This window comes from Sus scrofa, chromosome 16 (genome assembly GCF_054392235.1).
Source record: "Sus scrofa isolate SSC_HxYL_T2T_F1_AM1 chromosome 16, Sscrofa_HxYL_maternal_Yorkshire_Landrace_v2.0, whole genome shotgun sequence".
Classification (NCBI taxonomy): domain Eukaryota; kingdom Metazoa; phylum Chordata; class Mammalia; order Artiodactyla; family Suidae; genus Sus; species Sus scrofa.
The window spans coordinates 33,201,600-33,228,234 of NC_139398.1; the positions used below are offsets into that span (position 1 = coordinate 33,201,600).

Here is a 26,635-nt window from a genome sequence, read left to right on the forward strand (position 1 = left end):
AGTTTGAGTTACTAAAATTGGGTATTCATAAACTAAAATTAGCTCATGGCCATGGTTTCCTGCAGAAGCAGATTTTTCTAAGAAGTCTCTGTTACAAAGCACTTGGCAGTTTGCAGGGCTCTCCTGTGCATGCCCACAAGCACGGCATAGCTGTAATTCCTACAGTTTGGAGGAAGGATGTTTTGTGTCTAGCACATCATCCGTGTTGTCTAAGACTAGTCATAGTTTTTAATTGCTGCTATTTTTGTTTTTAATGAAAACAGCTAGGTTAATAGTCACTTGAGTTTGTTGTGGTTGTTGGGTTAACCCTACAGAGTGTGCTGTAATGCGTGTTTTTATTAATAGCACTTTTGGCTTATGATTCTGCATTAACCTGTATACGTTGTAATTGTAGTTGTATATGTTATGGTTTAACATTCATACTCTTGTCACTAAAGCAGATGTATACATACCCATCCCCAGAGTTATTTATATTATGACATTTACTATTACTGGATCTTTTTCCACTGGGAAATAGGTATATGTGGGACTAAATGGGCCACAGGGTCGTATGTCTTCGTACGTAAGTCTCATCTGACTTGTTTGACCCAAAGGCTCCAGACACTGTTTTGTTCTTACTCTCCAATTCCAGCCTTTGGTGTTGATCCAGTGCCTTTTTAGATTTGACATCTGACATCTCCAGCTTAGCTCTTGCCTTACTCCCTGGCTTCCCAGTAAATAATCCAAATCTTCATGATTTAGTATTTAATCAGTTCCCTATGGGCAGATCACTTTGGAGCCTGTACCGCTCAAGTAATGCCACTGGGTAACTGACTCAAGCATAGTGATAGATTTTAGTAGACGAGTCTTAAAGTCTTGTGAATAGATCATTCCTCTTTTTTATTGTTGTTGTCGTTGTATGTGTATACTTAAAGATATCCAGTATATTATTAACTCAGGCTGCCTTAAGAAAATAGTGTAGATTGGGTGGCTTAAACAATAGGAATTTATTTCTCACAGTTCTAGGGAATCCAAGATCAAGATCCGGCTGATGCAGTTCCCTGGTAAGGACTCTCTCCCTGAATTATAGACAGCCACCTTCTTGTCATGTCCTCACGTGAAGAAGAGAGAGGGAGAATGTTGGTCCCTCTTCTTCTTAAAAGGACACTAATCCCATCATGGGCCTTCACGCTTATAACTCATCCAAACCTCACTATCTCCCTAGAACCTCACCTCCAAATAGCATCACAATGGGGGTTGTGTTGGGGGTCACACCATGTGAATTTTGGAGAGACATATTTCAATGTCTCCAAGTACAAACTCTAAGTACAGAACCCTTAATTTCAAATGAAATTGCTTGTTTCATGGCCTCTTTAGTGTGCCCTGCTGAGAATGTCTTAATGACTCACCTTTTGACTATAAAGATATGATGATTATATCTTTTATTTTCAGATATGCAGGGATATATGTGACTTTTAAGTAGGTAGGCTACACAGTTTACCTACATGATAGTGGTTGAGTTTTTCGACCAGGCGATTCCGCTTTAGCAATTCTGCCTGCCCATGTACCTGATGCCCCACATTATCATGTGGGGTAAAGGCATGGATGGAGACATCAGAGGCAGCTGCTACAGTAACACATGTCCCAAGACAGGTCACAAGGGCCATGATCAGCCTCCAAAACAGGAGCTAAGAAAGAAGTTTGGTACTGAAAGGAATGTTTCCGGGTTTGTCTAAGTTCAGGTTTATGCATTTCATAACTATAATTTTCCTCTCCTTTTGCTTAGAGTTTTACCTACAACTCTTTAAATTCCTGCTGTAATGGTAAGGCACTCTGGCTGGCTTTCTGAGACCAGGCTTTATTGTCTGACTGTGTCTTGGTGGGATGACAGTTATTCCCTAGAATAAGAATGATAATCAAGCATAATGATACTAACTTACAAAGCAAAATATTATGTATTTGTTTTCAAATGGAGCTACAGTTGCCCTAGGTCTGTCTGTGGTTCCCAAGAAACGAAACTTTCTAACAGTTGTGGGCCATAGACTTCAGAGTGCTGGAACAGGCTTGGCAGAGGGCTGGGACTGTGCCTATGGGGTATGTTTTCTGTGTAAGGAAAGGGAAGCTTGGGTCATAGGAAGGATATTTGGCTTCAAATTTCTCGAATGTGGAGTTCCCGTCGTGGCTCAGTGGTTAACAAATCCGACTAGGAACCATGAGGTTGCGGGTTCGATCCCTGGCCTTGCCCAGTGGGTTGGGGATCCGGCATTGACGTGAGCTGTGGTGTAGGTCGCAGATGCAGCTCAGATCCTGAGTTGCTGTGGCTCTGGTGTAGGCCAGCGGTTACAGCTCCAATTAGACCCCTAGCCTGGGAACCTCTATATGCTGCAGGAGCGGCCCTAGAGAAGGCAAAAAGACCAAAAAAAAAAAAAAAAAAAAAAAAATTCTTCGAATGTGAGACAATCTAAGTTCATTAGAAAACCATGGTAGGGATAGTTGAATTAAGACATCAAGTTCAAGGCATTAGACCTGAATTGAGAAATGGTTTGCAAAGCTAAAAAAATGGCACCCACATAGAAGTGGAATGGAAAGAGGAGTGAGAAGGATATAGCCAAAGAGAAGCGTCCTGGATGACTGATAGGAACAAGACTAGGGGGAATGTCTACCACTCACTTGTATTTGCTCTAAATCATGTAGACTAGGGAGAATCCTCTCCTCTCCCAGGCTCCCTCTTGTTTGGGGCCGGGCAAGACGGAGATAGGCGAGTCTCCTCTGGGCTCCCTGCCACTGATTTTCTGGTTCCTCCTTAACCTACTTGACAGCTGTAGGAGCCGGCTTCTATGCATCATGCCCGGCTGCTTTTCAATCAATTGCTCAGATTTCCCATCTAGTATCTTAGAGCCAGCTCTAAGGATCTGAACATTAAAGCTGTGTCTTGGTAGATAAATGTAGCAAGAACACAGTGGGGTTGGTAAGCTCAAGACACATGAACAGATCCAAGAAAGTCTTTGAATTTTGGTGTTGGGCAGATGCATTGGGCTGAGAACTAGAGAAACTCCCATCTGAAAGACTCTTCACCCCACCAATCCTGTCCACTACCCAGGGTTTGTCAGCTATATTTGTTAGTACGTTGGACCCAGAATAAGTGGTCTTTCCTACTTTGGTCGGTGCCATTTCTAAGCTAGTCCAGGGTAGTCTATAGCTCTTTGAAGTATCAACCTTAGCAGTGAAACAAAGAAAATGGAGGGAGTGACAATGATCATTACTCTGAGAAAGGGTATTCTGCGTGGAAAAATTGTGTGAATTTTGCAGTGACAAGATGGTCAAGGCATGGTGTCTCCATGTTTTGTAACATCAGAAAAATTCTAACCAAGCCTGTCTGACTGTGCCTGGTTGGGCAGTGGCAGCAGACAGGTGAATCTGGATATAGAAAAAGCTCTTTGAATACCAAGACCATAGAAATTTGTATGAAATTGATCTTGAGGGAGACCGCTACCTCCTGATGTTGGACAAAGGCTAATTTGTGCAACTAAGGAATGACAATTACTGTTTTCCTAAAGATTCCCTCTAGCACCAGAATTATTTGGTGGCCGTGGCACAAGAAGAGATCTGATGTAAAGTCTAGGGTGCTGCTGTCCCAAGGGGGACATGGGAGAAAGTCCTGACTTTGAGGGTCAGGAGAAATGCAGTAGCCTTAATCTGAATTTGTTTTAGACCCAGGCAATTGTGTTTTGAAAAGCTGGGCTAGCCACATAGCTGCTGTAACTCCCAGTGTGCCATGTGGGTTGCCAGAACAGAGAACCAGAAGCAGGGTAGGAATCTGTCATTTGGGGGCAAATAAGCTACTCTTCCACTGATGGTATATCAGTGAGTCACTTTGAGTGTATCAAATGGGAATGCTCAGCAGAAGCTGCTACCCATTGTTTGCCTCTGATTTGTCCTTGAATTTCAGAAACACTGAAACAAAAGCTTTCAGGACAGAGCATCTTTCAGAGGGGCTTAGTCTCAGTTACACCTGGTAATCAAACCTGTAAGACAAAATATCAGCTTGGCGACTCTGGCTGCCTGACTTAAAAATAATCGGTAGATCAGAGTTTGGGAAGAAGAAGCCTGCCACCACTCACGAGTACTGAATTTTCTGAGCTTGTGGACTTGTTAGAAGCTAGAGTTACTGGATGGCCTGGGGAGGTGCCAGGCTCCCTCAAATGTGAGCTGGTAGGCTTTGACAGTGATCTTTGCCACATTCTAGCCGATGACCAATTTGAATTTCCCTCCAAAAGTAATCATACAGCAGCTGGAGGCTGTTGTCCTGCATCATCTTTTGTGACAGACTAGAATCAAGCATGTCTGTTTCTGTGGCATTAAGTCAGGGTAGACTGGGGAAGGCTACTGCTGGGATCGAAGTGATCAGGCTTCTGAGTCAAAGCTGTTAATGGATGAGGACTAGTTCTTCAGATTTCCCGGTGAGCCAGAATTGACCATAGGATCCACTGATAGAAAAGCATTGGCTACTCACAATTCTGCTTCTAGCCAGAACAGTCTTCCACTGAGCATGGCAGGTGAAGTAGCTTTAACGTTTGCCTTTCCCTCGTTACCATGGGAGAGAAGATGTGGTCCAGACTGAGCACTCTGGCACAGAGGGGCATGGAGGCACACTTTCTATACAGAGATGCACCCAGCCTGCCAGTGTGTGAGCACCGTACATCACCAGGGCCCTGCCTCCTCTGGGACCTGAAGGCCAGACTGTCTGGCAGGAGGGTGTGGCCAGCCAGCTGACCCTACTCTGACCTGTCTGGAGGTCGGGTGACTTAGGAAGGCTGCCAGATTCACTCTGCAGGGCCAGCGCTGAAACAGGCCAGCGCCCTGACACGGAGCCTGTTCCATGACAGCTCCTGATGAGAAGTCAGAACTGAGTCACATCTGCTAAGGGTCCCCCTCTCTTCCTCCTGTCAAAGGTGGCACAGGGGCGCACCCATCCTTTCCCCCGGAACCTGCCGCAACATCAGGACCCACACAGTGGTCAGGAAGCCCTGTAGGGCTGCCAGGTTACAGGAGCTCCACTCCCCATCAGGCTGGATATCCGGCCACTCTTGTGTTGGTTGGGTGGTTGGAGGAGTCAAAGTCTGGGAAGGGAAGGCAAAGAACAGAGGCTGTGAAAGCTACCAAGTTTTATCTCAGGTCTTCCCTGTGGAGTATGGTATTTTTCTGAGTGCTAGATTCCCCAGGCATGGTAACTGGAATATAGCCACTAGACTTTCCATGTTGCCGTAATAATGGATATGTTTTTATAACATCTGATTCCCTCTCCCTAGCAGGAGATGGAACAGCCCCCCAACAGAAGGTCAGCCAGGAGAACTAGTGCAGGGATTAAGTTCAGAGCTGGAACTAAGGTGCTCAAGTTAATTTACCTGAAGTAGCCAGAAACAGGAAGAGGCAGAAGTATAGGCCAATGATCAAAGCTGAGATTGGGTGAGAACCAGACTGGAAAATGAGAACGAAGCCAGCAGTTTGGAAGCAAGGCAGTACTGGGACAGAACAAAGCTAAGTGAGGAGGCCCAGGGCAGTTGCCACAAACAGCTGGAATGCCTGCAGCTTATTTTTATTACCTGCCAGTCTTGGGTACACCATTGGCTCAGTCTAATTTAGGAGACCCAAGACAAATGGCCAGTTAGGAATATGAAATTGACCAGGTCACAAACAGCTCACCATAGAGCAGACCTCATCCATCCATTCACAAAGGCTGCTCCTTACCCCGCGGGGATCGTATTACAATCCCTGGCAGAACTTCTTATGTAAAGTCCCAATTTATAAATTATTTATAATTTAGTCCAATGTAACTGAGATGCATTTTGCTGCCATTAAAAAAGGATGCCTTGATTTAGTAACAGTAACGAGCTGTTACTTCTAGAAATGCTTCCAGGGTTAACTAATTTCATACACATGATTCTTGCTCATTTCTCTCTGTGAGGATAACAGTCTCTGACCTTGTTCCCAGATGTGGAGTTGGGTTGTGTCTACCAATCTTATTTGGGTAACTAAATCATCCTTATACTAAAGTTACTATAGTGTTGTATTCATTCATTCATTCATTATTATTCAGTTTACTATATTGAGCTTATACTACTGATTGACTAATTCAGTAAATAAATATTGAATGCCTAGTATGTGCCAGCACTGTTTTAGGAATTGTGGATATAATGTGATGAAGGTAGAGATCCTCCCCTCTTGGTCTCACTCTTTAGTGGAGATGAGAGAAAAACCATTCCAGAGTGTGCTGTTAAGTTAGGATAAGCATGGGAGGCTATGGGCAGGGGGGGGGGGTTCATTAGAAGGAATGAGTTTCTACTGAATTGTGAAATATGAGTAGATGCCAATAGGTTTAAAGGTATTAACTCAATAGCGACCTAATCCTGTGAACTGTGAGCTTGTACATATACTTTCCCTATCTTTGCATTTTCTCCATGATTTCATTTAATTTCAAGCATGTAAACCAAAGTAAACTGAGGATGTATTTTGGATGTCCTAACTATGAGTCCCTTGCCCCATCAGAATTTTTCAGTAACTGCTGAAGATATCATCTTGGGTATGTCCAAAGAACTTTAAGGAGAAATACGTTGATTGCTTGGTGAATTAGAATATTATAAATGGGAAATTGAGTTATACCTGCTTTAGACATCATTTCCTGACTTTTTGGATGTGAGTTAAGAAATCATCTCATCTCCCACTCATGAAACTTTTTCTTGGATACAATTTAATAAGTTGGTCTGTCTTCCAAAAGACCTAAATTTTATTGCATTTGGAGTAATAGTAAGAATTGATAATAGTTTTTAAAGACTTAAATTATGGAAAAAAAATCAAAACCAGGAATTGTACGAAAAAACTATTTTGGAGTTTCCGTCGTGGCGCAGTGGTTAACGAATCCGACTAGGAACCATGAGGTTGCGGGTTCGATCCCTGCCCATGCTCAGTGGGTTAACGATCCGGCGTTGCCGTGAGCTGTGGTGTAGGTCGCAGACGCAGCTCGGATCCTGCGTTGCTGTGGCTCTGGCGTAGGCTGGCAGCTACAGCTCCGATTCGACCCCTAGCCTGGGAAGCTCCATATGCCACCAGAGTGGCCCAAGAAATGGCAAAAAAAAGACAAAAAAAAAGAAAGAAAGAAAAAAGAAAAAACTATTTTCTAAGATACTATAAAATAAGCAACCCAAAATTAATATCTCAAAACACACAAATAAGATCTACAAATGTGAGTGATCTGGCTCTTTAATTATTACCAATTCTGAGAAATTTCTGAGAATCATATTATTTTAAAAGTATGCTTGATAAGTAAATATCTACTCTGTAAGTCTCTGCTTCAAGTTAAAGTTAGGCATTTACTCTTCCTATTTGCAGATTTATCAATGAGATGAATCCAAGATGATAACTTAAAGACATGAGATCAGAACTGAGGATTCCTGATGTCTTGTTGAATAAAATATTCTTTATTTTTTGTTTTTCATACAGTGGATAGAGGCTAGAATATGAAATTAATTTATGGACCACAATCATTATTTATTATTTATTTTTTTTAAAATGGAAACACAACAAATAAGAGAAATACAGTATGCAATGCAATAGAAAATAAAGCATGTCACCCAGCAGTGAGGATAAGCATTTCACAAAAATTTTTTTCCTATTCTATATATACCTGTACACAAGTACTAGGTAACAGTGCAAAAATGTATTCTTATGGAAGGTCTTGGAAAAAGTCTTAGAAGATGTAGTACAAGAGGTTATCACTCAATAGGAGAAGCTGGGCAGGTTGAGGAGTGCTCCCAGAGGTTCAGACCAATAAAAATGGGAAAATGTGGTGAACTGGTTGACGCAGAAGCTTTAAATGGCTAAAGAGAAGTCCGTGACCATGAATGTTAAGTGTAATATCCCTGGAACTTGAGCGCTATAATGGCTACAACAACCATTGTAGGTTGCCAGTAGGAGCCCTAGTTGTATTTTTGGATCACAGATGTTTATCTCTTCCTCCCTGCCTGCAGAGTGCTGTGCCAAGAGCAATCCACCCATCATAGAAGCAGAATTAACGCAGCTTGAATGTCTTAGTAATCTGTATTTTAAAAAAAGGCAAAGCCTCATTTTGTTCAATTGCTACCTGTGTTATTTCTTGAAGTCGGTTTATCAGAAGCTTTCACTCTGAGTCCTTTGGTCACTGTATCAAGATAATCTCTTGTTAGGTTTTATTATATATAAGTAAAAAGACTGCATTTCAGGAAAGCCTAGGGAGCAGATGTCAAAAACGATCTGTTGTATCTTGTAGGAGGTTTTTCTCTGTCTTAAGAGAAAAGGCATTTGTCTGTTTTGTTTTGTTTTTGTCTTCTTTTTTTGATCCAAGCTACATCTGCAACTGACTGTAGCTGGTTCAACACCGGGTCCTTAACCCACTGTGCTGGGCTGGGGATTGAAGCAGCAAGGCCACAGAGATGAGCTGGATCATTAATCCACTGCACCACCATGAGAACTCCCTGTTTTTTTGTTCTGAGCACATCAATAATTGAATTATGAGACATTTGGAGTCCACCAAACTAGAAATATCTGGGGCACTACAGGCCATGCAGATGTTGATAAATTCTAGCAATCTATGAGGACAAATTCTAGATTGTGCGTACTTTCAAATCAATACCACCACTCTACAAAAGCCACACTCAAATGTCACTGCTAAGTATCATTGGCATAACTCAATGTTGTTGTTTGTTGAATGTGGTGCTAATGGCACTCAGGCTTTATGGACTGATGGATATCTCCCAAGGCCCAGATTCTGTTTATTTAAGTTAATCAAGGAGGAGCATGTCTCCTCCCTCTTTAAAAGGGTAGATGAGGGGAGTTCCTGTCGTGGCTCAGTGGTTAACGAATCCGACTAGGAACCATGAGGTTGCATGTTCGATCCCTGGCCTTGCTCAGTGGGTTAAGGATCCGGCATTGCCTTGAGCTGTGGTGTAGGTCGCAGATGCAGCTTGGATCCCACGTTGCTATGGATCTGGCATAGGTCAGCAGCTACAGCTCCAATTAGACCCCTAGCCTGGGAACCTCCATATCCCGCGGGAGCAGTCCTAGAAAAGACAAAAAGACCAAAAAAAAAAAAAAGGAGGGGGGTAGATGGGGGAGCCGTATTCCCAGTTTGGGTCTTTAGAAGTGGCAAGAAATGAGAATGAGGTGCATTTGCCTTGGTCCAAGGATGATCATGTGCAGAGAAATAAACAGAATCTGTCGAAAAAACAGTGCAGCACACTTGGGCAGTGTTACAGTCGAGGAGGAATCTAGTGGACTTAACACATGGAAGATCTTAGGCTTGCCCTTAAAGTGTTCACTTCAGCCCACATTCAAGCTCATCGTTTCCAAGCAGATGCTGTCTGTAAGTGCTCATGGTGCCTTAGCCATGGTCCAAGGGGACCAAATATACTGACACATTGGGCCATACGCAACAAAAAGAATATGACATACTGGAAGCAAGCAGAATCAGAAGGCTAGGTAACCATGAGGTGCCTACAAGACAATATAGGGAAGCATGTGCGTGTAGTGGGTCCAGCCTAGAAAGCAGAGTGTCAGGTCCACATAGTCTATGAAGATGGGGAGATGGGTGGATACCATGGTCTTAGGGATTCGAGTCAGTCTCCAGAAAATTCAGTGTAGGTAAATCAATAAAAACAGTGCTGGTGAACAGATTGTGGCCAAGAGCAGAGGCTGTTTACTCTTTGTTGTATTTCATGATCTCTGTGTGCAGGAAGGCAAGAATTCACAAAGACAGGTGGACTCTCTACGTGGTGGTGGATCTTGAGTCTTGCATTTATTCATTCTCAAAAATGCATACAGATGCAGGCATAGTAAAATATTAATATTAAAATAAATAGATAATAATTAGTTGTTACATATGCATGGCAAGTGCTGGTGTCATGGAGCACTTCTACACGGAAAAGGGTCTTACGAGAGTTTAGACCAGTTGGTACTTAACCTGGTGGTGCCCATTCTATTAGACTTTGAAACTAATAGTCACATGTCTATTTCTAACAATATCTGAAGGAGTAAGAATTACATATTTTAGAATTTTATCACACAATTTATGTAATTATATATAAAAAGCATATGATATAGGGATCTGGTAAAAAGTTCTGGCTCCTCTTCACTAATGAACTAGTATAATCTCTAGTTCATCGTAGTTGAATGAACGTGACATGTTTCCCTTTACTAACCCTTTAACTTTTGGTCTTTATTTGGCCTTTTTAAGTGCAGTTTTCATTCTGTAAAATGTATTCTACCAAATCCTCGACCTGCTTATCTCCACTGGTCAGGCTTCAGTCCTTCCCCTGACCTTAGCATTCAGTTCTCACCGTGGTCAACATTCTATTCCATTGTGTTTGGCCACATTCTACAGCTAATTCAGTAATGGAAGGCCGTTTATTCTGACCCCTTGTGAGGGAGCATGCCTTTCTGATTGTGACGCCAGCTGGATGTGGTTTCTCTTGTTGGGTAGAAGTGTGGAGGCTGTCAGCCCTCATATAGGGCACTCTCACTTGCCTCCAGCAGCAGCCTGAGAACTTCTAGTCAAACATTTATACATAGGCTACTCACACAAACATTTCATTCAATCTTGACAACACCCAGTGAGATAGATATTATCATCATATGAAGAGGGGGGAATTGACAGGGTACAAAACAGGTAGGAGAACTATTATGGGAACCCAGGTCAATTGATATAAGTCCTAGACTGTTTCCTTCAGACCAGATTAAATGACTGCATATCACAAAATCATTAGAATACTGGAAACTTTCCACTTAAACTTGGTCTTGAACTTACAGCCTTTTTTATTTTAAAATAATACAGTTTCTCTTATTTCTGTTTTTATTGTATTATTTTCTGGTTGGTCACATGATATAACGATCACTTGTCTAGTTAGAAGTGTAAATGGTTTCTGGAATTCCCGTCTTGGCTCAGCGGTTAACAAATCTGAGTAGTATCTATGAGGACGTGGATTCAATCCTGGGCCTTGCTCAGTGGGTTGGAGATCCAGCATTGCCTTGGGCTGTGGTGTAGTCTGGCAGCTGCAGCTCGGATTTGACCCCTACCATGGGAACTTCCATATGCTGCGAATGTGGCCCTAAAAGAAAAAACAAGTATAAATGGTTTCAATGAATGAAAGCAGAAATAAGTAATCAATTATAATGCACTCAATAATTATGCAAATCAACCCAGTATTTGCCTAATTTTGAACAACACATGTAATTATTATGCACAGTTAAAAAAAACGATGGCGTTAGACTAAAACAAAATAAATTTTGCAAATAAAAGATAGTTTGTATAGAAGTGACAGTTAAATATAACGATGTATATACTAATAAATTCTACTAATTGAAAAGAAAAACCTATTATAAATACTTTTTTGTTTGTTTATTTGTTCCAAAAAGTATTTATCTCTTGTGTTGTCATATCAGAAATTCTGGGACCAACCCAAACAATACTAACATAAAAGAATCTGTTCTTAAACTGCTAATATGACATAGAAAGCTTATTAGGTACTAAATTCTTCATGTACTTAGATCTATTTCTAGAATTTATTTTTTTTCCACTGAATACTCTTTTTTCTGCAACTCTTTCTTTTCATTATTATGTTTTTAAGTGTTTTAATGTCTGGTAAGGGAGCACTCCCTCATTATTATCCTTTTAAAGTTTTTAAATGAATATTTTTATTTGTTATGTTTCTTCAGCTTCAATTTTAGAACCATTTGTGATATCACCCTATTAAAAAAAGTGACACTAGCACTTTTGTTTCATTACACTAAATCGGATTAATTTAGGGAAGAATTAAATGGCTTATAATAGAGTTCCTTCGTGGCTCAGCAGGTTAAGGATCCAGCATTGTCACTGCTGTGGGGTGAGGGTTAGATTCCTGGCCCAGGAACTTCTGCATGCCATAGGGGAAGACAAAAAAAAAAAAAAAAAAAAAAAAAAAAGCTTGATATTTTGGATCTTTTTGACTTTCCCATTATTTAAGACATTTTTTGTATACTCCTCAGTAGAATTATGAGGCTTTCTATGTGTAAGCTCTCCCTATATGTCTTGTCAGTTCCAATGATTTTGTCAAAGTTTTTAATTGTAAGCAAAAAAGTTGACATGATGAGTAAGCAGAAAAAAGTATGCAAAACATGTTGGGTAGTTGAGTGCATCAGTAGGTAGATTTGAGAACTAGGCTTAAGGCTAAACTTCCAAAGAAAATGATCAGAACCATCACAGCAAGATCTGATGAGAATATTCTCAAAATTGTCACCACCGCAGAGCACTGGAAGTTCAGCTTGCAGCAGCTCCCTCTGCTCTACAGCAGCCTCTGTTATTTCTAGGGAACCTATGACTTCTTTCTTTATCCTATTAGCACTGGCTGGAACTTCCAGAGTAACGTGGCTATTCGTGTTAATGATAAGCATCTTTTTCTTATTCCTGCCTTTATTGGAAAAAATGCATTGTTCATTGGCAAAATAAGTAAAAATGTTAGGCAAGTCATCTTCAATTCATAGCATATTAAGAAATTTGTTTCATTTACATTTTTCCTATCAGAAGTGAATTTTGATTTTTATCAGATGCTTCTTGCTCAAAATGATCATATCTTTTTATTTTTTAACTTTAATGTACTAAGGTGATATAATCATAGGTTTTCTAATATTTAACCTTTGTTGTATTCGTGAAATAATTCTTTTTCGGTCATGGTGAGACAATTTCAATATAGCATAGAGTTATGAGCACATGTTCTAGAATCTGTCTGGATTCTAATTTAGGCTCTACCATTATTATTTATTGTGACTATGGACAAATAACTCAGCCTCTGTAGTTGTCAGATTTTTCTTCTGCAAAATTGGGAAAATAATAATATTTAAGTAACAGTTGTGTGAAACTCATTTGACGTAATTCATGAAAATAACAGTGAATATAGTGAGTGTGTAATAAATGTCAATTAATGTCAGTCTCAATATAGTAATGATTTTTTTCAATATTGTATGCATGACTCTTGCAATGTATTTCCAAATAAGGTTGGCTTGTCACTTTCTTTTTGGATCTGTTTTTGTCAATTATCTTTGACATCTTTTTGGTATCAGGGTTATGTGAGTCTTGCCAAGTGAACTGGAAAGCTTTCTATCTTCTTCCAGATTTCAGAAAACTTTTTTTTATTAAAGTATAGTTGATTTACAGTATTGTGCCAATTTCTAATATATAGCATAGTGACCCAGTCATATATATATAAGAATATATATATTCTTTTTCTCATAATATCTTTTATCATGTTCTATCCCAAAAGACTGGATATAGTTCCCTGCACTATACAGTAGGACCACCTTGCTTATCCATTCTAAATGTAATAGTTTGCATCTACTAACCCCAAACTCCCAGTCCATCCCACTCCCTCCTCCCTTCCCCTTGGCAACCACAAGTCTGTTCTCCATGTCTGTGAGTCTGTTTCTCTTTTGTAGATAGGTTCCCCTATTTTAGATTCCACATATAAGTGATATCATATGGGTATTTGTCTTTCTCTTTCTGACTTACTTAACTTAATATGAGAATCTCTAGTTGCATCCATGTCACTGAAAATGACATCATTTCTCTCTTTTTTATGGCTGAGTAGTATATCATTGTGTATATGTACCACATCTTCTTAATCCATTAATCTGTCAATAGACATTTATGTTTTTTCCCAGAGATCTTTAAACAGCATTCAAATTTGTATTTAAATAAGGAATAAAAATTTTTCTGTTAAATCAGTGCCTTCAAGTTTCCTAGGTATAGTTCTTTGACATTTTCATTACTTTCATCTTTACAGATATTCCATTTAAATTAATGTTGATTATTTGTATTTTCTTAGAATACACATTTTTACCATATTAATAAATTCAAATGTATTATAATAGAGTTTTACATAATATTTTCTTTTTTAAAAAATTTTATTGGACTGTAGTTCACTTACAATATTATATTAGTTTCATGTGTACAGCAAAGTGAATCAGTTATATAATATAAATGTAATATTTTCTTAAGGGTTTTTAAGTCTCCTTAAAAATCTGTTGTTACCTTATTTCCTATTATGTTACAAAATTGATACTTGCTATTCTTTACCTTTGTTCAGAACTGGTAGCAATTTTTTCTTTCCTTTCTTTTTTTTTTTTTTTTTTGTCTTTTTAGGGCTGCACTCACAGCTTATGGAGGTTCCCAGGCTAGGGGTCAAATCAGAACTGTAGCTACTTGCCTACACCACAGCCGCAGCAACACCAGATCTGAGCCACGTCTGCTGACTACACCACAGCTCATGGCAATGCCAGATCCTTAACCCACCCAGCAAGGCTAGGGATCAAACCTGCGTCCTCATGGATACTAGCCAGATTTGTTTCTGCTGAGCTATGATGAGAACTCCAGTAGAAACTTCATTATGATTAGTATGGATAAGTTATATAAATATATCAATAGAAGTATCTCAATAGTTTTGCTCTCTAATATATCATCTTCCATTGTTATGAGTTTCTTCCTCCTTGTTCTTTTTAATTTATTTTAAATTTTTTTCCCTTTTTAGTTCATTTATTTTTCTTCTTTTATTTTAGAGCAAAGCATTTTGGACTAAAGGACTGTGAATTTTCCTCTGAGTACAGTTTGATCCCATTCTATTGTTTTTAACGAATTATTTTACTCTTTTGTTTTAATGTATTATTTATAGACACTTACAGTTTTTATTTCTTATTTAATCCAAGAATCATTCAAAAGGAATGTTTTTAATATTTAAAAGTAAAATTGGTTTCTAGTTTTATTACACAGAAGTCAGAGAATGTGGTCTGTACAGTGTGTTTTTTTCTTTCCCACCGATTGATCATTTAAGGAAGAAAGTTGGAGAAACTGGGAGCCAAACATACTAGACTTAGAGAACAACATACTGGGCATGAAAATTCTCATTTCTCTCTCTTTAAAATATTTTAAAATAAGCTTAGTAGTTACTTAGGATAGCTGAATAACTGTCATTGTCTTTCATCTATCTACTAATGATAATATCAACTTTAGTGTTTTAATGCTCAACTTGGATTACAGTTTGTCTTAATTAACTCAATATAACTATTTTCATAAATTGTTAACTATTTTAGAGTTTTTTCTTTTTTACTTTTAAGTAGGAAGCTCATTTTTCATTTCTAACATAAAAGCGTTGTTCATATTACTCATTTATGTAATATAATCATTTTAGAGTATTGACTTGCTTTTGCTATAATTTGTATTTACTTTCAATTTTCATAGTCCCTACTTGTGTAAATTCCACTTTTTAATAATATTTCTAGGGTGCCTCATTAGTGCAATAGGTAGTGTGTCAGTCTCATAATAATATTTCTACTTTGTTTCTTTCATTATTATTTTTGCAGAACATGGTTGGAGAATGGGCCTTACCAGAAGAAATGGTTGATAATATACCACCTTCCGATAATCGTATATTGGGCCATGTAATTCACAGATTAATTGAACATTCTCTTCCTCCTCAAGTTGAATCAACAGCACCTGAGTTACCTTCATTTGCTATAAAAGGGTGCTTGTTGGGGAAAACGTTTAGTGGAAAAACTACTGCTCTAAAGTTTCTACAAAAATGTAAAATTTCTTTTTTTTTTTTTTCATTTATTGGATTCTATTTACACGGATTATCTATAAACAGCTATGCCTGTAGAAAACATACACAAGGGTCTGCTAATGTTTTGGGAAATTATGTCATCAAGAACTTTATAATAGAATGATCATATAATTTATTGTCCAAGACAGACATTTTTAGGGTATAGAGTCACAAACTGGCATGGTCCCAGGGGAAGTGGGATACATAAGCATGCTATGTGATGATGATGCACTGCTATGCATCTCTTTATACTTAAAAAGTCTTATCCTTTTCATCATAGATTTTATTTACTTTACCAATAGATGAGATAGGCAAATAATAACTTGTCACAAATACAAAAGAAATCCACTTAAAATTCTAACTGTTTTAATTCTTCACATTGATTTTCTCCCTCTTTAATGATCTGTTGGCTTTTTCTGTAGAAGCGCTTTCATTTAGAAGTAAAATAACAGGTTTCTTTCTGTTTAATTAGTTTTTCTTCAATAATATTTACCTATTACTGTTTTCACTGGGAAACTCAAAATTTGCCCTGAGACCCATCTGTCTTGTTAAAGTTCAAAATAGAGAAGAGTAGGTCATTGTTGAGATGCTAAAAAGACCGTCTTGGGAAGCAGCCTAATAAAAATACAATGAGATACGGCAACATACCCACTAGGAGGGGTATAAATTTTTTTTAATGGAAAATAGCAAGTGTTGGTGATGATAAATAGAGAAGTTGTATGTAATACATTGCTGGAGGAATATAGAATGATGTAGCCACTACGAAAGGTAGTTAGTGATTCCTCAATAGGTTAAATGAATAATTACCATATGACCCCAGCATTCCCACCACTAGTATATACCTGAAAAGACTGAAAACAAGTGTTCAGAAAAACACTTTGTATAGCACGATTCATACCAACACTATTAATAATAGACTAAAGGTGGAAATGATCCAAATGTGATGAATTGATGACAAAATGTGGTCTATCTATACACAGCAGCAATATTCAGCCATAAAAGGAGGAAAGTTCTCTCATGTGCTGCAACATGGATGAACTTTGGAAACATTACGCGAAGTGAAAGAAGTCTGGTTATGAACTATTTAGAACAGGCAAAGCCACAGACGGAAAGCACATTAGTTGTTGCCAGGATCAGGATTGGAGAAATAGGGAGTGACTTCTTAATAGGTACAAGATTTCCTTCGGGGTGATGGAACTTTCCTGGAAAAAGATAGTGGTAATGGTTGGCCAAAATTGTGAATGACCTAAATATTATTGAATTGTGTGCCTTAGAATAGTTAAAATGCTTCATTTTACGGTGAATTTTACCACAGTGGTAAAAAAAAAAGAAAAGAAAAGAAAAAGAAAATGCTTGCTTCCAAAGACATTTTTAAGGGACCCTAAAGAGAGTAGAGAGTGTTCTAAGGGTGAAGCCAGCACAGGACAATGATGTCAATATCCTAAATGAAAAGCTGTTAAGAAAATTGTCTTTTGTGTTTTAGACTTTCCTATTGAGGTACTTTCTATTGACACTCTTGTCCAAGAAGCTATCCAGGCATTTCACAACAATGAAAAGGTCAGTGGGGCCCTACAGCTTCAAAAAGCAGCTGAAGAAAAGGCTTCACCAGTTAGGCAGGAGTCTGGTGATAGGAGCCAGGCAAGTATGATTTCAGTTTTCTTTTCTGCACCTTGTGTATTAAAGATTGACAGCTGGATGGCATGTAAGAGATCCCGAAGTTGGCAAACTTTTCTGTGAAGGGCCAGAGAGTAAATATTTTAAGTTTTATGGGCCCAGAGGCAACATCAAGGATATTACATATGGGTACTTACATAACAAGAGAGAAAATTCCAATCCCCACCCCTCCACCAGACACACACGCTCCAGTTTGCCTGGGTGGGTCATCCAGGGTGTTGGGCTGATCTTTCCTCGCCTGAGGAAAGAGCCACCAGCTGGTAAGGCTGGGGACACAGGGAGGTGGGGGGCTAAAGCGTGAGGGGTTAGAGAGGGGTAGAGTGGTGTTTAGGACAAGTTCACCGACTTCCAGAGTGGAATTCCACTACTGAGAGCCTGGCAGTAGCCAACAGCACATCCCCACCATGTCGATGCCACCCGACACCAGTCCCAGGCAGCAGCCAAGGTGGGTGCTGAAGAGGAGCAGACAGGAGCCAAGGGGGGAATGCCTGGCATGGTTCTCACACTGCTCCGTGGAACAATGCCCAAACACCATGTGAAAACAGCCACCTGTCCAGTTTGGTCTGCGGACTGTAGTTTGCAGACCTCTGTTACAGACTCATACATCTCAGTTTTAGGGGCAGACGACTGGGAGAAGGTCTCTGTATGGTTTACGTGCATCCTATTCCCATGAGTGTGGTGTCTGGCTACATTATTGCACAGATTCTAGAGTAGGAACTGGGACACTATGGCCCCACCTTGAGAATCGTGATGTGATCCAAACCCCTCTTCGTAGAGACCCTTAACATGAACTGATTGGCTTGGGATTGGAGGCTTGTCGATGGCTAGACCTTGATTAGGATCCCAGATTCTGAAATCAGTACTCTTTTCCCTACCTCCTGCTATCTCTGAATGGAATACATTTGCAGACAAACAAATCCAGGCCACTCGTATAGGCTGCAAAATAAGGCCATTTTACCGTTGAATTCTGAAAATAACTGGGAGAATTTGTCTTCGTTGTGGGCTGCCTCTAGGGTGATAGAAAATGGACATTTTTTTTCTTTATATGCCTTATAGCTAAGACTGACACCTTACGATTGCTCTTTCTAAGATGGTTTTCCATAAACTCTACCTCTTTCTCAACCCCCATTATTTTTTCAAAATGGCAGTTGCTGTATTTTATGTAGAAACTGAAGGCCCATTGAAAGACATATTACACCACAGGTTACTGTGTGTTTCTCCAAGTGCAGTTACCATCCAATTTTGTTTGTATGCAGAACACTTTGAGTTCTTAATATCATTAATGTTTTGGACAAAATAGTCTATTTTTTACCTTACTTATAGAAATAAAATTAAGAATGTTGTTAAAATGTGGCAACTTTAACATTTCTCTGTGTGTGTGTGTGTGTGCACATGTGTTTTCTCCCCAAAGAATCTGCACAATGTACTGTCAGCTGAAGGAACACCAGAAACAGAAGATGAAACCAGACTAAGTAAGATATCAAAACACATCATCCATCATTTACATAAGAGGGCCAGATAGAGCACAGGGATGTGAGCACCAAGCTTTCAAGGAAAGAAAGAGGGGACGGTTTACACGGTGTCTACATGGTCACGTGACAGAGAAAGCAAGATAATCACAGCCGTCCCTAACTACTATCTGCAAGTGGGGGCGAGAGATGAGAATTTCAAAGGAATCTACTCACACCCCTTCAAGTAGTTGCTCAGGTTTGTTGTGGTTTTAGAAACAGCCAGGCTAAATCACCGTCACTCTTCCTGGCCTTGTAGGGAGCCAGTGGTTTATTGTTTCTTCTTACCCGTGCAGTTCGGGGTGCTCTCTGCAGCTGCTGCTGTGTTCACTATGCTTTCGGAGGCTGTGGGTCTGTCTCTTCCACCCACCAGAACAGCGGTCCCTTAGATAGTAGGTCTGTTTCTAGCCTTGGAAAAAGCAAATACAACCAAGCTTCCCAAACCAACAAAAAGTTATCTCCCTTAGGATCTGGGTTTTAGTGCTTCAGCTCCTTGGTAGAACCACCGAAAGAAAACAGTCTTAAGTCTTCAATATCTTTCCTCTTTGTGCTAGCAAGGCTTTGCCATTTTCAATACCTGGCCTTATAGTCTAGCATAAAATTTGGTTGCTCCTATCCATCACCACTAGACAATGTGTGCATTTATCATGAACAGGCAACTCTCTCAGAGGAGTCAAGTGTCCCATCTTTAAAAAGATATAGCTTGCCCCTTGTTTCAGTTATTTCTTGCAAGCTAATTTTAATTGATTTTTTTTAAACTATCATAAGTATTTTGTGACATATTCTACAATGAAAGTTGAGTTAATTACAAACGGACTCTGAGAACTTTTTTTTTCCATTAGAATTTTAACTCAAAAACTCTCTGTCTTCTGAAATCCTCCACTTTCAGACACGTTTATTACCTCTAGCGTGATAATCCAGGAAAGTAAAAATGTCGTGAATTGACATCTTAACAACTGCTCTTGAGAGCTTGGCCTGTTTTCCGAAAAGAAAACCCAAGCTGTATTCAAGTATTTCTAATGACCTTGTTATGAGTGAGTCATACTGGAAGGAAGGAAGTAGAAAACACCAAGCCACGCGATGGCCAGGACCTTAATGTTGTGGAATGAAGATAAATGCCAAGCTCTGCTGACACTTGTACTTCCTTCCTCTGAGAATCTCAGGCAGAGCTGGATCCAATAACCCACATGTCCAAAACCGTAGTCAGTCAAATACTAACAGGGCTGTTGCTTGTAAATACCGGAATATGTTCTCACTTTTCCTATTGCCAGGTACCAAAAAAACACCAAAAGCCGAAGAAGTTATAGCAAGTGCTAGTCTTTCTGAAGTAAGTACTATAATCTAATTTTGCATTATGATTCATAGACTTTTGGTGTATCTTCAAATGAAATGAAGCGGCAGTGTGCTCTTGGGTTTATAATAAATCTGACGGTGAAATATTAGCTAATCATGTGTTTACTTGATATTTTTGTATTCTTAATAGTCTTTATATCTGAAGCAGTGGAAATTGCTTTCAGTTTTGCCAAGTAAGAAAGTAAACACATGCTTTTAAAAATTTTAGAGTTATGCCAAATTGATATCTCTGTGTTTTTCTTTATCCCTTAATTTGTGACTTTCTTTTCACAATCTCTTTACCTTTAAAGATTTCCCAGAATTTATCCTTAGACTTATTGGTGACATTGCAGAATTTTTCACTAGTCCTTGAAAAAATGTTTCCAACAATATACAGACTATTGCTTCTAATGGAAATTAACATTTCCAAATATAGTATTGCTTTACTGTGTAGATGGAAACTTTTTTTGGTCATCAAATAGAATGGTCAGGTTAATCAAGTGAGATTTTATTAACTAAAAATAGGGTAAATAAATAAAAGTATATTTGATTCCTTTTATTATGTATTTCAACAAGAAAAAAATATTATATTTTAGATCTCAAAACTGCTTAAAGATGGCAAAGGTTTTGGAAGAATATACACCAAACTGCAAACACGATGATCTATGGGGAGAGAAGTAGGTGTAGACATAGTGATAAAGGGGGACTTATAATTTTTACTCTGTGTATTTGAAATATAAAATAGCAGAAAGGCTACAAGTATTTTTTTAATTTTTAAAAAATATTTTATTAAAGTATATTTGATTTCCATGGGGCCAATTTCTGCTGTACAGCAAAGTGACTCAGTCATATATATACATATATGTATATATATATACATTCACACCCTTTTTTCATATTATTTTCCATCATGGTCTATCCCAGGAAATTGTACATAGTTAAATTAGCCTTTCTCTACTATGCATTGCTTGTTTTCACAGCTCACTACGCGTGCACAGCTTGGCGCAAAATCAGAAAAGCTGCTGAAGAAAGGAAAGAGCATATCTGATACGTTGCTAGTCAGCATTGTGGTAAATGCTATTAAGTATGTATCGGGCTTTTCTTTCTTGTATCTGTTTAATAGGTTCTTTATCAGATAGAGAGGCATAAAAATGATATAGAAGTAATTTTTATTTTTAATGTCTAATGAATACCACTCACTCACCTACTTGAAAAAATATACAGCAAGATACAGATAGCGTGTGATTTACACACCCATATCTCACTTTCTTACCTTCCACCAACCCTGACTTCCTTCACCCAGAAGTGAATTCAGGTTAATTTCTATTCTCTGTGAGGAATTCAAGGAGAAATTACATACTTGGAAAAGCCAAGGAACAGATTATGAGAGGAGAGACCCTAACTGCATGGCCACAGGCCAGCGTGCTTCCTCATTTTGTGTTTCGGGAAGATGGAGTGACCCCCCCACCCCCGCCCTGAGAGCCAAAGGCTGGGCAGTGCTGGGGAGGAAGGTGATGAGAAAGCAAAGTTTGCCCAGTCAAGGAATAGCATATATGCAGAGCACAGAGATGATGTGCAACGGAGGGTAAAGGAAAAATTTAAATGAGCTGTAATTCTGTAGCCTCTCCTTTCCTCCTTTCTACGAATAAAGGATTCTCCTCCGCTCTCTTTTACCATACAGAGAAGAGAGAAATTAAAAGAGGCCATAGGGCGTAGGTTGGCTACTGGGAAAGAGTTTTGCAGAGCTTAAGGCAAGTGAGGAAATTGGGTAGCTGTGCTGTGTGGGAAACATTCAGACCGAGAGATGTGAGGAGAGGAGCTTTTAGAGACGGTTTACTGTGAGTCTGGCATGGACTCCCCCCTTTAGAGTTTTCCTAAGAGATCTCATTAAAGATTTCAGTTGCCTCTCAGTTGTGATGTGTCCTGGGCTGATTGTCTTTGAACACAACACCGAAAAACCTGGGCCACAGGGATGCTTTCCTCAGAGCTGGGCAGGATCTCACTCTAATAGTTGCAACCTTTTTCAGAACTGGTGTAAAGCATGTTCCAGCTGGGGGACTCCTCATTCAAAGAAAGCCGTACATGAAAAATATCAGCTATAAAGCAGATTTTAGCTTTGGTTTCGGTGAAGTTGGAGCATTTACACCCCACACTCAGGATCCCTCTCCCCTCCCACCACCGCCACCACTGCCATCATCCCTTTTGACCCTGAGGCCCCCATAGAGAACTGTCATCAGTTTGCCATCTTTTCACTTAGTCCAAAGGCATCCTTTTTGAACAAGGAAAGGAAGGCACATGGCAGCTCAGTGAGGCAAGCCGGTCATGTATCTAGTTAGTGACATAGCCAGAGCCAAAGCCCAGGTCCCCTCAATCCCAGTCATCTGGTGTCTTTATGCTACAGCTGGGCAAGTGCGGCCCTGACCTCCTCCCCCATCTGAAGTAGCTGCTGAGACCAGAGATGGGAGAAGGGGGTCCCCCAGAGCTGGCAAAGTTCTCGAGAAATCTCTCTTCTCCATCTAAGAGCAACAAACCCATTCTGTACAGAATACTTTACCAAGCTCTGGACAAGTTATAAAAGCAAAATGCAGGCTTTCGCTGCTCCTTGTAGACTAATGGGAGAAATAGACAGTGACCTGAAGATAGCTTGATACTGTGGAAGGATCACTGGCATTGGGGTCATTTGCAGTTTTGTGACTTTGAGCAAGTAATAAAAATCTCTCTGAACTTCAGTTTCCGCCCCCCCCCCCCACTCCTTCCTTGCCAACTGTCATGTACAGGCACCAAAGCAGACTGACAAACCTTTGGAAAGGGGATTCTAATTGTTTCATATGCATGCTAACAGAAAAAGCAATGAAATCATAACTTTTCATGCAAAAATAAAAATCTCAATTTTGCATAATTTAAGGGTTTTGGAAGAGCAAAGTTAAAGTTGTTTTCCAATGCAAAGAACTAAAATCATAACTCTTGGAGCACCAATTCTGTGTAGAGGATGCTGCGCTAAATACAAAACCTAAAGAAATGGTCCTTGCCCTTCAGCAACATATAATCTAATTGAATTTTTTCTAAGTCAAGAAATATAAGAATTTTCAATTGTATGGTGAATTAAATGAGGGTCTGGAGGAGTTCAGATCAGGCTGTTATGACTCCATTGGGTGCGGTAGGAAGAACTCTCCAGGTTAGTAGAGGGGTATCCACCACATGCTAACTCTGTGCTGGGTTCTTAAAATACATCGTTTCAGTTCATCCTCACAGGCACCTTGTGATGTATGTTACATTATCCTGCTGTGTAGGTGAGGAAATTGAGGTTCCAAAGAAGAACAGCCTATGAACACAGAAAGTGCAATTTATACTCACTTTAACAGTGAGGTGATTGGTGTGTTCAAAGTGAAATGGTTCAAAACTGTCAGAGAGAAGAAGTTATAGGGACGTAAGTTGTGGCCAGTTCATTTTATTTTATTTTATTTTTGTATAATGATTTTTTTTCCATTATAGTTTGTTTACAGTGTTCTTTCAATTTCTACTATACAGCAAAGTGACCCACACATTCTTTTTCTCACATTATCCTCCATCATGTTCCATCATAAGTGACTAGATACAGTTCCTTGTGCTATAGAGCAGGATCTCATTGCTTACTCACTCCAAATGCAATAGTTTGCATCTATTAACCCCAGACTCCCAGGCCAATTCGTTTTAAATACCATGTTGTGGTTTCTGGAAGAGATTTGGACCATAGCAAGGACCCACAGAAGGAAGTTAAACAAGGGAGTGATTGTGGTACATTAGCAAACCTAATTTTAACGATAAAAAAAAGTAAAATTCACGCAGAAAGAGGTTACTATGGAATTGAAAGATAAAGGCAAGATTCATTGTAATCAAAATGTTGATGGTTTGGCTTTTCCTAATTTAGTCAAATACCTATATACAAAGGCTGGATCCTTGATGGCTTTCCAATGACATTAAACCAAGCAAAGCTTCTGGAAGAAGCTCTCACAGGCTTCAACAGAAACCTCATAGAACTGGAGGGAAAGAAGTCACAAATATCCACGTTGGCTGTTGATCCCACAGCTTCCAGAGAAGTGCCTCTTCCCCCTTCTGCATTTGATTTTGTCATGTTATTAGATATTTCAGATAATACCTCACTGAATCGCATGAATGACATCATGGGTAAGTTGCATACATTTTGTCCCTTTTTTAAAACATGCTTTTGATAATTCAAAACTGTTCATTTTTCTTTGACTGAAATGGTGACTATTCCAATTTACAATTACCAGTGGGTAATAAAGAACCCATTTTGGATTTCCAAAGGATTATCCAGCACCTGGATTTCCTACTGTGGCTCAGTGGTAATGAACCCGACTAATATACACAAGGATGCGGGTTTGATCCCTGGCCCCGCTCAGCAGGTTAAGGATCCAGCATTGCTGTGGCTGTGGCACAGGCCGGCAGCTGCAGCTGTAATGATTTGACCCCTAGCCTGGGAACTTCTGTGTGCTGCAGGTACACCCCCCTCCGAAAACAAGAATGATCCAGGATAGCTCATTTGCCCACGGCTCTCTCAGTTTTAGCACTGTAGCCTATGCCCAGCCCAGAGTTGGCGGAGAATTCCATCCCTACTATAGGCACCTCGCTGACCCCTTCCATCCACTTGGCAGCTCCTCTGGCACACAGGTGCCCTTTTAGAGACTCGCATGCATGAAGGAGCTTCTTGTGGCTACGTAGTACATCTTTGTGTGTCACCCTAATGAAGTTCATAAGCTGCATGGGTGGGAGCAAGGATCTGGTAACATCCTTCCTTGGATTGTGTGTTCACTGGGGAGGGGGCATCAGTCGACTCAAGTCCTCACACAGTGGGTTGAACAGTCCTGCCAAAGTCCATGGGTTAAATTTAACCACTTTTCATTGTTGAAAAGTATTACTTTATTCCACAAATTAAGAAGTTGTGAATAAAATCACATAGTCTTGAAATATGACTTTCCAAGTTATGAGGTATATGACCTTGGAAAAGAAACCTCATTTTTCTAAACCTCAGCTTATATGGTATTTTTATGGATCTTAAAGGAAAACTGGGTTTTTTTGGGGGGGTTTTTTTTTGTTTTGTTTTGTTTTTTGTCTTTTTGCCATTTCCAGAGCTGCTCCTGCAGCATATGGAGGTTCCCAGGCTAGGGGTCTAATCGGAGCTGTAGCCACCGGCCTACGCCAGAGCCACAGCAACGAGGGATCCGAGCCACATCAGCAACCTACACCACAGCTCACGGCAACACCAGATCCTTAACCCACTGAGCAAGGCCAGGGACTGAACACGCAACCTCATGGTTCCTAGTCGGATTTGTTAACCACTGAGCCACGATGGGAACTCTGGAAAACTGTTTCTTTACATACAATGCTTCTGATACCAAAGGTGTAGTTTTTCCACATCACCTGATTCTTTAATTCTTGGAAAACTAGGTATCCTATGATTTAATTCAACTCTGGCACTAACTGCCCGGAGTTATCACAGATTTTCACAGGTTAAGGGCTTAGTCCCACAGGACTTCTCCCCTCTTCAGATGCCAGTCTCAGGTAGTGACTTCTTTCTGATTTGACTACAGATTCAAGGTTTCCAGGACCTTTCCTCGGGACTAATAATTTTCTATAATGACTCACAGCTCAGGGCAACACTTGACTTATTCTTACTGTTTTATTCTAAAGGATACCATAAAAGATACAAATGAACAGACAGATGAAGAAGTACACAGTGTGGGGTCTGGAAGAGGCTTGAGCTCAAGAGCCTCTGTCCCCGTGGAGTTTGGGGTGTGCCCGACTCCTGGCATGTGGATGCTTTCACCAACCCACAAGCTCTCTGAACTCCCTCTGTAGAGTTTTCATGGTGGTTTCATCATGTAGGCATGATTGACTAAATCACTGAGTGCTGGTGAGCAGTCTTCAGCACCTCAGCACCTTCCCCTCCCTAGAGATTGGCGGGGGGGGGGGTGGGGGGACCACAAGTTCCAGCCCACTAGTCACTTGGTTTCTCAGGCAACAAGGCTCCACCCTCTAAGAGTCACCTCTGTGGCGTGAAATCAGATAAGGTTGAAAGGGACTTACTATGAATAACAAAAAAATGTTCCTTTTACTTTTATACTCAGGAAATTGCAAGGGTTTTCAAAGCTCTGTGTCAAGAGCCAGAGACAAAGACAAAATATATATTTCTTCCTTTTTTTTTTTTTTTTTTTTTTTAGGCCCATACCTGCAGCCTATGGAAGTTCCCAGGCCAGGGATCAAATTGGAGCTGCAGCCGCCAGTTTACACCACAGCCACAGTAACATCAGATCCAAGCCATGTCTGCAAACTACACCACAGCTCACGGCAATGCCAGATCCTTTAACCCACTGAGCAAGGCCAGAGACTGAACACGCATCCTCATGGATACTAGTCAGATTTGTTTCCACTGCACCACAACTAGAACTCCGTATATTTCTTCTTATATCACAATATCAAAGGTATTAAATG

At 39.9% G+C, this 26,635-nt stretch overlaps 1 protein-coding gene across 11 annotated transcripts in view; it reads left to right on the forward strand.

Annotated features, from left to right (window-relative positions):
* SPEF2 (sperm flagellar and cilia associated 2) overlaps positions 1–26,635 on the forward strand; it is a 177,962-nt gene that overhangs the window by 53,373 nt on the left and 97,954 nt on the right. For 10 of the 11 annotated variants that reach the window (XR_014830743.1, XR_014830745.1, XR_014830746.1 and 7 more), the window contains 6 exon segments: positions 15,394–15,613; positions 17,116–17,270; positions 18,718–18,778; positions 20,086–20,141; positions 21,127–21,230; positions 24,054–24,310. Coding sequence is in view for 6 of the 11 variants with exons in the window: in XM_085001637.1 (XP_084857763.1) it covers positions 15,394–15,613; positions 17,116–17,270; positions 18,718–18,778; positions 20,086–20,141; positions 21,127–21,230; positions 24,054–24,310 (853 nt within the window). In the remaining 5 variants the exon portion in view is untranslated. 11 annotated transcript variants of the gene reach the window in all.